Below are 12,314 nucleotides of genomic sequence, written 5' to 3'. Positions count from 1 at the left end.
AATTTGTAATCCATCATAATCCCAAAAAACCTTGGTAATACTAGAGGTACATTCTTTTCATCCACAAGTAAAACATGGCAACCAATTCAAACTAGGAATACTACTCAGCAGCCATACAGAATAGCTTGCCCAGTTGAAGTTGTAGGGAGAGTGGATAAGCAAAACGTTGCTGAAATCAAGTGAGCCTGGACACCGACAGATTTTAGGCCTTTAAATCATCTACAATTAGACACTGTGTGCAGATTGAACAGTGTTGTTCTTTAAAGGGATTTGCTTGTTTATGCATAGTTGCTTAAATTTTGCAGCAAGCTCTTCCACCAGGTTAACTCAGAATTTCTGAAACAATCCTGTTAAACTAAGCAGCTTGTCTTAGAACTTGATAAAACAGTGTATTTAAGTAGTAAAAGAGAGGAGGTGCCTATTGGTACTCAAGGGATCATGACAGAAATTCAACCACTAAAAAAGGTCAAACTGTTTGTATAAAGTTTACATAAAATAAGCAGAAGGGGAACAAATTAGAAGCTAGTACCACCCCAAAAAAACAACTGGAGTGGAAAAGCAGCCTTTTTTAAAAACCTCAAAAAGTTGCAATTGATAAACATAATGCATGCACAAGTAGACTACTTAGATTATTTCACAGTTACAAAATACTTGATATTTTCTTCATAAATAATTCAAATAATCAGAAAACGACATTTTCTCTTCGTGCAAACTACAGTAATTAGATCAACTACTTCTTGCATTATCTTTCTTATATTGTTTCAGTTTCAGCTCCTGAATGGGTAACAAAAAAGACATACTATCCTTCCTCTAAAGAGCTTAAGAGCTTAGAAGGGCATCACATTATGAATAGATTTTATAATGCACTATAACAGGAATTTTTAATAAATGTTAATAATTTCTCATCTACTGCTATCAGCCACCACCTTGCTATTAATAAAAAATATCAGTATTATTTTCTAGCAATAAACTATTGATAATAAATGTTTCCAAATAGAATTGTTAACATCTCTGGACTGATTTCTGAGCACAGGTATACCTAGACAGCCTCTACACTACAAAGGAAGCAGCATCAAAGCTAAAGTCTGAAGATGAAACTGGAGAAAACACTGGATTACAGAATAGAAGGAAAAAAGCAGTAAATAACACTTGTAGAAAGCTATTAAGAAGGTGACAGTTTAAAATTAATGGAAAAATCTCTGTATCAGGTTATAGCAATGATTTGGCCAAAGATCTGTGAAAAAAAAAAATATACTTAATTATGAACCATATAAATATATACTTACTGATTTGTGGAGCTGGTAAAATCCGTGCAGCTCGAACTGGACCATGGCGGACAGAAAAGAGTTCCTGAGCTTCCCCACTGATCTGAAAAACATATGGATTATGAACATACAATGTAAAAATATATATACACTTATTAAAATACATGTATTTAGTAGGTAAGAAAGTAGGTAGACAGGCGTTGTGCAAAAGACAGGTAAGAAAGTAAGTTGGTAAGACGTTGCCTTTCTAACCAATCATCTACAATTTCTCTAAATGAGAATATAACTTAGAAGTTTTGAATGACAAATTATAGCAACAAAGATGGCCTGCCTCTAAAAACACGTGCCTTAGGCTGCATGAATGACATGCTAGCACTATCTACTATTAATAACGTTTTGGAAGAAACAATACTTGTAAAATTCACAAAATTTCAAGTAATCTAAACCACAAGCATTTATTCTACATAGCACACGTTTCTAAGAAAAATGCTAACTAACCAATGATCAGGAGTGGCAAATACTGGTGGTAAAAAATCAGAGAATTTGATATATTGGTACAGTCCACGTTCTCCAGGTGTAAAAATTATGTTTACAAAAAGGAGGTCAACTAATTAAGGTTGTCACTAATAGCAATCTTGAAAAGATTAAACCAGAAGTAGTTAAGATGAATTTCCAGCCTTCCTGTAAGCGGTCAGTCAGAGTGCATTTTCATAACTGCCTGGTAATGAATCTGATATGGAACGTCAAACTTCAGGAAAATGGCAAACGTTATGAAGCTCATTTCCAAATAACCAACAACTTAAAACAGATGTAATGAGACTAAGAACGCAGCCAACACGTTGGCATAAAGTTTTGCCAAACAAGGAGCTTAGAATGTCAGAAGGGACAATTTGGAACAAGGTTCTCAGAAATCTCTAAATACAAGTTACCTTTTTGAAATGTCATTTTATGGTTGTTCCCATTTCTTCTTGCACTTCAGCTCATACGTTCAAAAAGTTACAATACTACTACTGTTTGAACAACAAATCTTAAGTATAGTACTTCAGACTCTTAGCTTACTTCTGATCTTAACCCTGAGCTTCATTATTTTGGACCACTGCTTTAGATAATGTGGGCAGAATGAAACCTATCCCACTGAAGCACAAGTCTTTCATACGATTACTTTGAAAACACTATTTACTACAGAGGTAGCACATCATTCTGTACACAGTAAGTAAACACAGAATTTAGAGAACTACTGCTCTTCCTATTACGCCTGGAACAACATTCAAGCTACACAAATGCAGGTAAAGAACCTTCTCAAGCATTTTAGATTTGCAGACAGCTAGCAGTTCTGGAAAAAAAAGCAGAGCACAGCTAAGCAGAAAATTAGAAAAATTAAAGAAAGAGAGAGAGTAATAAGTAAAAAAAAAATGAAAAAAAGACTAAGATAGCAGCATGGTTTCTGCCCATTGGAACACACCAGCTCTACGAAAAGGGAAAGGAGGAAATGGAGAAGAAGAAAAATAAAAGGCTTTGGAACTATTATTATTGGCAATTAAAGATTTTTTCCCCCAAATCATGAAAATGCTGTTTCACATGTGCATGCACATCAACGGCTATGAATGAAAACAAGACGGAAAAGAACTAGCATAGCAGAAGTATGGAAGAAGTGATTCACATAAAGTAATCCAATCCAATTCAGTCACCTCCTCCTACTTTTTAACTATGCCAGCACATCAGCTCTAACTCCAATCTACTTCAAATAAAGTTATAGTCCCACAAGTAAGATACACTAAGAAGGCCAAACCTTCTTAATTCACTTTCTGCTCTTAAACATACTGAACTCCAGAGAGCATGTTTATTTAGTCTGTGATGCCAAGACTAGTAGAGCTTAAAGTTGAGATTTTCAAAGAAAAACCTAAAACGTACAAATACAAATGAAGTTTATTTGTACTTCAGCACCTAACATGAAAATCCCAGTCCAGCTCCTTTAATGCATATAATTATTTTAATTTTTAATAATTAATATTCATTATTTGAAAGGTATCTATTTTACCATTTCATCCTGGGAGGGAAATGACAAAAAGAAAGGTTAAACTGACTAACCAAAGCCACAGGATCTGACAGTGACAAAGACAAGATTATAGGTAATTAGTTCCTGAGATCACTGTAATGTCCAATACTGTAATGTAACAGGTCCTTTCCTTTCAGTCTGTGCAGGATTTTTCCTCTCCCACCAGAAAAGGGGAAGCTTCGTAGAACTAACAAAAACCAGTAAATGTTCTGGTATCTTCAGCTATCTATACAGCTCATTTACTTAGCAGTTGCTGATTCCTGGAAGCCAAAAAGGAGCAAGTTTTAAGACACACCCATACTCTAGATTTTGTACAAGATGCCACCCAACCACTGGCATGCCATTTGTAAAGAAAATGGCAAATTCAGTATAAGGCACAAAGCAGTTTACAGAAAATCTGGACATGACACTACAAAATGGATCAAATTAAAACACTAATACTTAACCTACCATAGCTCCATAAAATTACAAAAAAAAAAAAAAAAAAACTGTTAAGAAAACTAAGTTGTGTGTCCTTTACCGTTCTCCCTAGACACAGGAAATTATAGAAGGCATTGAATCTTTTGTATGCCATGAATTAGTAAAAGCTTGGTTGTTCCTCTGGTTTGCTTGGCATTGAAAAATGCATTAGGGCTTTAGAGTTCAAGATTTTCTTTGACTTATAATTAACTTTTTTTAAACACTACCACCAGTAGAAGCTTCTGCTATTTGCAGTCTTATAAAATTCTGAATTGACTGTGGTTAATGCTAATGCCCTTCATTTATCTATATAAAACATAAAACTTTATTACCATTGCTGAGGCCACAAGTATCAATTCTGACTGAAAGCACCATCTTCAGGGTAGAGAGATTATATAGTCTGATCTTCCTGCCAGCTCAGGTCTTATCTCACTCCTGAGACAGCCAACATAGACAGCCAATCTTTTCTGTGAATGGGACGCTTATTCCACTAGGAACTAAAGTGGGACAAGGAACTACATTTAACAGAAGCCCAGCCCAATCGCTAAATGGCTAACAACTTTGTCGCTGCCAGTTTGGGTGAGATGTGGGCTGGCAAGTTGAAGTAAAAGGCTCCACATCCCATTACCAGTCCCTTGAGCTACAGAGTCTCATAAGCATAGACAAAATATAAATAGACTTCATGAACTGAAAACAGAGCTCTAAATTCTTCAAAAAGCACCTGTGAAGAAACTAGGCTGTGGCTGCCATTTTGGATTTGATCCAGCTAAGTAGCAAGTCCCTGTGGCAGCTTTCAAAGCTCTTAAAAGTTTTTCTTTCCCATTCCAAAAGCCAAGAATATTTCCAAACAGGTTTCAAGAATTGAATATTAAGCTATAAAAGCAGCTTCAGGTACTCATTCTATGAACAGGCGAATCCAAAATGACGGCTCCAAGCTGGTCTGATAGAACATTTCAGCTTTTCCCACCGCCTGGTATCAAACCACAAGCCCCCGACCTACAGGGAAGGCTGCAAGCAAACAACGTGCCGATTCAAAACCGGCCCCCAGTGAAGTCTTCATCGCTCTCTTCCAATAACAACAGACTGAAAGAGGAAGAAGAACTCTCTCCTCCACTGAGATGTCTCGAGCTACTGCTTAAAATATGACAGACCAGAAGCATGGAGCACTGGTTAACTTTTGATGACAGAGCTTTATTGTTTGGAGCATACCAGTTTGCACCCATAAAAAAACAGAACAAAGGAAGTTTTGTTCACACTAAGGACAACTAATAGTTTCCAACCATAGAAAATGGTTTTCACATGGTGAAAATAAAAAAGTCAAAAGTACACCAAATAGAAACAAAACTGAGTTCGAAACTGAATGCTTAAACTACTGTGCAACTATATAAAAAGAAACTGTTTGTATATTAAAAAACTGTCACAGAGAAAATATCAGGAGGGTTTTTTTAAAATTGTTTTAAATATAGTATAGATGGTATAGATATCATGATTTGATATTATAATATGACAATAAGCATCTGACAGACACCTCCACAAAATACTGTTTGATATAATCATATTGGGTTAAAGACTACTACCAGTCATCTCGCTACTGAGTAAGGAAGGACTGTAAGTAAAAGAACAAATTCCATCACTTTAGAAATTCAAACAGTCTGCTTTTTCATTCAAAACAAAAACTCTGTAATTATCTAGAGATGGTAAGAATTTAGATGCTCAAAGAATGCTACGGCCATCTACTCTAGCGACTGAATTAAGCATGAAATTACACCTAGTATTTACAATTATGACAGTGCTAATAGAACATAAAAAACAATGAAAGCTTAGAAATGGTTTTGGTTACAGGTTCCTCAACGTTCTCAATTCATGTGTCATACATTCAGAGGAGTTTTAGCATGATCAGGCTGCAGGCTCCCTATAAAATTCTAATTTGGGGGACAGTTCTGCAGTGGTTTTAATCATTTCTACATAAAGGCAAGAATGATGCAGACAATATTGGAAGCAGGTAGAATATGGTTACTGCCACCCTTCAGAAGCCTTCCTTTTAGCTTTGACCCCATCCAAGGAGAGCTACATGAAATGCTGTTTGGGCTCTTCTGATACCTCTCACGACAGCCTTTTCAAAGTTTGTTGCACATGCTCTTGTTCCAACTGGTACAGGGCATGATATGAATAAAAAAACCCTCCAAGAGTTCTGCGGTCACTTAATGAGCATAAAAATAGAAAAATTCTTACATACTGCTAGAATCTTCAGTGTAAAAAAAAAAAAAAAAAAAACAAAGACTCAGAAAATTATTTGCATAGATGTTTTGTAAAGGCCTTAGACATTTTTCAGGGTTACTAGGTCAGGTCATTACTACATTTTTCCAAGTGGCTAATACAAGCCTTAACAGCGGTACCCTCTATCAGAAGGAGGTCTGGACAGAGGAAGGATTCCAGTTTACTATGTGACAAGTGACTAGTCCTTTTCCCAGCTGTAAAAGGGCAAAGAATTACAACGGAGAAAGAATTACAAAGAAGACCACATCGAAGCCCCAGCAGACAGGGCTTTTGATGAACAGTTGAGAAAATAAAATAGGACTGGCATATCTGACTTACCATATACATCCACCCATACATCCGCATCCACACACCATCTGCTGTACAACTGCAGTTTTAACAACTTAAAAATCATAGCGTTATTGACAGCAGCATTTAAAGAAATTTAAGGTCTGGCAGTGGAGAAAAGCCAGTGTGCGGTGCCATCCTTGTCCAGCGAGTCCTCTGCATTCAGAGGTCTCTGCACAGAAGTCACCCACCACATGGGCTGACACATCCCTTCAGTCTGTGACAGCATCATTATACCACAGCCTTTAAGTATTGTTTCACTAAATATACATCTGTGCTTGTTATTAGAAGTTCCCCTTGGTAGTTCCTACTTTGTTCAACCCAGGCTTGATCGTTCTAATTGTAATATGAACCATTAAATTAAGGTGATTTTTCTATTTTTGAAACTTCCAGCATAGAAAGAGAAAAAAAAAAATATATATCTGCCACAAAACCAGCCAACATCCATTTCCCTGAACAGGAACATCTAGAACAGATACTTGGAAACCACATTAAGCAGAAACCAGTTCCAATTGTATCTGAAACACGAAACTGGGAGCAAGGGAAAAACAAATTCCAAATAAAACACAAAACTACACTGCACAATTATCAAATAGGAACTTCTAGTCATACTTTTGTATATTCCCAGATTTCTCCCCACTTAGCGAGGCATATTTTAAGAACACTTTTAACCTTCCCACCCCCCATTTCAAAACAAAGATCAAAGAAAAGTCGTTTGGATGGACACCTTCCGCTTCTTATGCAATACAGATTTAGACGCTGCACTTCAAAACCCCAGCCGTTACTTCAGCACCCAGCAGTCCAAACATTATTTCAGTCCTTTGAAGCAGCCCTAATGGTGTCTTCCATTTGCAAGTAACACTTCTGTAGTCAAAGATCTTACTCCAAGGAGATGTTAATGTGAAACCACTCAGACTGCAGAGACACACGCACTCCTGGAGGCAGACTGCAGAGGTGTTTAGAAGTCAATGTAACACCATTACGGAGAGTGTCAGCTTAGAAGCTGTCATAAACACTTCATAATCACTCAAACACAAACTGGACTGCCTGCAACACATTACTTTATTAAGTGCTGAATAGAGGTTCAATTGTACGAATAAAAAGCACAATGCTACAGATAACAGCCTTACTGAGTAGATTTTCACCTAAATGTCAAATTGTTGCTTTTTCAGATTGAAACGTTTTTAAACTAGAGAGATCAGGTTTTTCTTAATAACTGGAATAATGCTGCTTCATTACAAGCTAAATACTCAGCAAGATCAAGAAGAAAGATTTGTATAATACCAAAGGACACAAAAAAGCGTTGCCAAATAAACTCTAAATATGAAGTCAGTCACACAACTGCCAGATTTTATTTCACTCAGACTCACTAAGCAAAATTGAGATGGAAAAACAACAACATGGGAGAAAAATAGGTTGTTACCTCCAAATTTGTCATATATATAAATCCTGCTCTGAAAAGATATTTAAAAATTGATATTAAAGACTACCAATCTGAGAATCTGTCTAAGACCTTGTCACTAACAAAGGAACCATTCCAACACTGAAACGGTACTAACGGATACAGATTGCACAGGGTGAAGCTGCACCTCTCTGAATGTGGTCTCAGAATTTCAAAGAAGATACAAAATAAAGGGCTGACAAAGTGATGTAATATCTCTGCAGTTGACAGTCTTAAGATGGATGCTAAAATATTTCCACATTTGGCATTTTTTCCATTTCACTGGACTTTCCCCTACTTATTAAAAATACCTCTGCAAAAAAATGAACGACCTTAAGAGAAATTGTTCTGCAATTTGATTTTTCTTATTTTTCCTAAAATATTAAAGACAATCAAAATCTAGGAATTATGAAGTGAAATATACCAAGAAAACAAAAGACAACCTGGCTGTATTGTCCTACTGAAAAAGAAGGCAACATCAGGTATTCCGTGGCCTAACTTGTGGTTAATTCAGACACAAGAAGGGGAAAAAAAAAAAAAAAAAAAAAAAAAAAAAAAAAGAAAGAAAATAACCCCACCCACAAACCCAAAGAAAACCCTTCTTTCCCACTAGGAAATGTGTATAAGCTACCTTGTACTAGCTGGCTGACAGTACCAATAAACACACATCAGCCAGGATAAACAAAGTAGTTTAACTCATTTGTTAGTTATCGCCATCAAATTATTTCATGTTTACTGCAGTGTACCATGGGGTAGGAGTTTCCATGCAGTCAGTTAATGCAGAACAGGTCACACCAAGGTAATGTGTTCACGTACCAAAGAACTGAAACTCTCCTGCATGTATAAGGAAAGCGGGAATAAAAGATCCCACGCTACAGAGCGCTTCTCAAAGGCGCTGATAGAGATCGCTCCGGCAGCCTCATTCGGACACAAAGTCACTGCCGAGGGGTGCAGAGAACTCACCTCAGCACAAAGCAAGGGCCTGGTACACACTCGGGGAAAAACACACAAAGCTGCTCTTACCACAGAGTGGCCAGGACAAATCCCAACACAACGTACTTCCACGCATTTTTTCAGACAACACGCGTTCATTTGTATAAGAACATTTCAGCAGGGTAAAGTAAGCTCTTTTATAAATTGGCTTAAGTCTCTGTGACTACTCACACTATCTTAACTAATTGATCAACTTGTGATAAGTTCTGAGGCGCCTGCAGCTGTATTTCCTCTCTTAGCTCAGTATCTTAGTGACACCTAATGTTTGTTTTCTGCAATACACTTTGAGGAACAAAGCAAAGCCTTTCTGAACTATTTTAATTATCTGATTTGTACATTTAAAAATTTTAAAAAAGGAGTAGACAAAGCAAGCTTTGCTATGTCATACACATTTCTGCTCTAAAAAGATAAAATATAAAAACAATCCAAGGATACGTTTTGCTCCATTAAAAACAAAGCCATGAAAGTTTGAATTAGTCATAGTTTCTCAGGACATACAAGCAGATAAAATTTCCTATATTTTGGTTAAAATGCTTCAAAATTTTGGCTACAGTTCCTAAGTTTTAGTAAAAAGTTACTAAACACTAAAATTTAGTAAAGTACACTAGGTCTTACTTCATTTCCATTAAACCCTCCTTCAAATGCAAAAGCTCAGCAGTTTTTTCTTCCTCATCTCCAGCTATCAATATGCAATCAAGAGGGAAAAGCCAGCTCTCACACTCCAGCGAAATTCAGTTTAACTTAACATTCTGTGTACCAATTAACATTTCTTTTGATTATACTCTCTAAGCTACTGGCATATAACCACATCCTACATAGCTTACTACGAAGTAATGAAAAAGCATACTTATTTCTAAAAACACCAATGTATTTTACAAACAGAAAGAACTCCATCCCCTCTACATAATTTTGAAGGACAAGGTGTTATAAGCAAATTTTTTTTTTAAGTTAAAAATTTTATGACCTACTGTATTAAACTTTATTCTGTAGTTACAAGAAATTTGGGGGGAAATTCCCCAAATTAAGACCATGTGCTCATAAACCACTCTGAAACACAAACTGCAGAGAGTGTGTATGACAGCATGAAATCAAACCCATATGCACATTCAGACTTTAATAAAATTAAAATTGCAAATCATGTACATGACAAACGTGATTGTAAAATACTATCAATACTGTCATACTTGTGTTTCTAGGACAAACAAATACTTTTCATATTTCCCCCCCCCCTTATTCCTTTATGTAGGATAAGGAGATTTCTATCCATCATGGGATAGAAACTATTCCATAACACCAAACACTACTCCAAATTCAACTCTCAAAATTTACTTAACAGAAATAATTTGATAAAAGCCCTCAAATCTGCATTTGGCCTATGCTCAGTATTAATCTTAAAATAAGCATATTACATACAAACCATATGACTTTGATTGTAAATGTTGGCTCTTTCCATTTCAATAGGAAAAAATAAAAATAAAATATTAAAGTAATAACACAACATTACAAACAAAAAAACCTCTGACATGGAAGTGTAGAACTGTACTTACAGGTATGCTCCAGACTTGCATTCCATCACTGTATCCGATCATTAGCAGTAAGGGTGGTTCATTCCCAGTGCTATGTATTTCATGAAACTCCATATTTCTTGATGTATCTAAATTGGGTTTAAGTATCAAAGCCATTATTAGCAGGTGAGGATCAACTATGGCTGGTGTCAGTATCCTAGATGGTGTTTTGTCAATGTATGTTTCTGATGTCATAAGTAAAAGTAAGCAAAGTTGTTTAAATGTTTATACTGAAACAATACTGAAATATATTCCTTCAGGCAAACATAATAGATTTGGTAAAGTTTCACAGAGTGGTTAGAAACCATTAAAATTTTAAATTACGGAGAAAAATTTTTTGGATTACGATGTGGGTTGTCACTAAATACCCCAAGAACTTCTGTAATTCTTTCTCAAATGATTAATAAAACATGGCAAACTTTTCAGAGAAAAATTTGCAAAGGACCAACAAAATAAACTTTAACAAATACAGAAATTACAAATGCACACACGGGTCAAAACTATTTCTAGACACTATATAATTAATCTTTACATCAACCTTACCAACAGAAGAAAATCCCCAGGAAGAATAGTGCTACAGGACATAATAATCAAAAATATTAAGCTTTTCTTGAGTAAAGCCCTCCAAAACTACATTTTCAACCATGACAGAATGAACAAAAGTTCACTGACAGCATATAAACACCAAAGAAAGAGAAGAAATATTTAGGCTGGTGAAAGAGTATGTATTCAGGCCCAAGCAGATTAGGCTGCATAAAATCAATTTAAACAGAATATGAATGATTCTGAAGAATATTCTAAAGAGTTTTAGCTATACTGTAGAAAAGAACCTAAAGAGGGAATGACTAAGATATTTTAAAACTAAATATACGAGGAAAACAAACCCACAAGCAAACAAACCTGACCTAGCCTGAAGCTGGACATAACGCCATGTACAGGTTGATAGGTCTTTTCTAGTTCTAATAACCATGAATTTATGAACTGCCAGCCTCTGTGCCATTTCAACAGCTGGAAAGCATATAATCTTCCCTATTAACCCCTCGGAAAGGCTGAAAATTCCCCATCACAGCTCTGGCTATGGTTGCTATTGCTTCATCTGAGACCAGAATAAGCCTTTACCATAGAGCTCTAGACAAGAAAATAAGACAGCAAACAAGAAACGGAATTTGCTGGAAGACTTAAATCCAGCGTTCTCCAGAAGGCAGGTCCCTTAGTCCCTCAGCTATGACAAGCACACCTACCACACACCACAAGCAACTCCAAGATGTTAAATTAATTCAGGGAGTAACTACCTGATTGCAGCATTCGACCATCTCTCATTTATTCCCTAGTCTTCCTTATTCAAAAGGAGGTAACAGCTCAGATCCTAAGTGGGGACCTACTTGATAATCCTGGCAGAATCTTAGAACAATCACCATTTTCTCTTAAAAAGGTTGGAGATCTGTTTTCTGCACTAAGTCATCAGTCTTTGCTGATGATTTATTAAGATACAGTAGTGATAAACAAGTTACATTTTAAGCACATTTTGTGGGTTTGATCTATTATTTCCCTGAAAGACATCATGGAATCTCCTGCTCATTTTACCCGACTGCTCTTCTGTTCTAGGTTACTCTGAATTCTACCACACCACTGAAAACCACAGTTAGATAATCTGGCTTTGACATCAAACAGTAGACAAAATAAAGTCAGTTCTATGCTTTGTTTTCAACTACCTTAAGGAAAATAAATTGATTTTTTTTTTTTTTTAATTTGCTCCTCTTCCTAAGCAAGAGTTAGTTTGCCTTTACATGACGTCACAAGGCCTATTTGTTCTATTCAGTAGATACTGAACAAAAGTGCAGTTATTCACTTAGAATTTAGTCTATCTAGAACAGGGAAATTAAACACTTAATTCTGAATCAACAACACTTACTGATCAAGCTGACTGAAAT

At 36.0% G+C, this 12,314-nt stretch overlaps 1 protein-coding gene across 11 annotated transcripts in view; it reads right to left on the bottom strand.

Moving 5' to 3' along the window:
• Positions 1 to 12,314, bottom strand: part of BCAS3 (BCAS3 microtubule associated cell migration factor) — a 372,048-nt gene that overhangs the window by 353,266 nt on the left and 6,468 nt on the right. For all 11 annotated transcript variants that reach the window (XM_033004736.2, XM_033004738.2, XM_033004743.2 and 8 more), the window contains exons 5-6: positions 10,366 to 10,472; positions 1,287 to 1,368 (exon numbers count right to left, since the gene is read on the bottom strand). In XM_033004736.2, the coding sequence (XP_032860627.1) occupies positions 1,287 to 1,368; positions 10,366 to 10,472 (189 nt within the window). The remainder of the gene's footprint in view (positions 1 to 1,286; positions 1,369 to 10,365; positions 10,473 to 12,314) is intronic.

Source organism: Tyto alba, unplaced genomic scaffold (assembly GCF_018691265.1).
Source record: "Tyto alba isolate M040663 unplaced genomic scaffold, T.alba_DEE_v4.0 Super-Scaffold_19, whole genome shotgun sequence".
Taxonomy (NCBI): Eukaryota; Metazoa; Chordata; class Aves; order Strigiformes; family Tytonidae; genus Tyto; species Tyto alba.
This window is presented reverse-complemented; position numbering and strand designations above follow the sequence as displayed.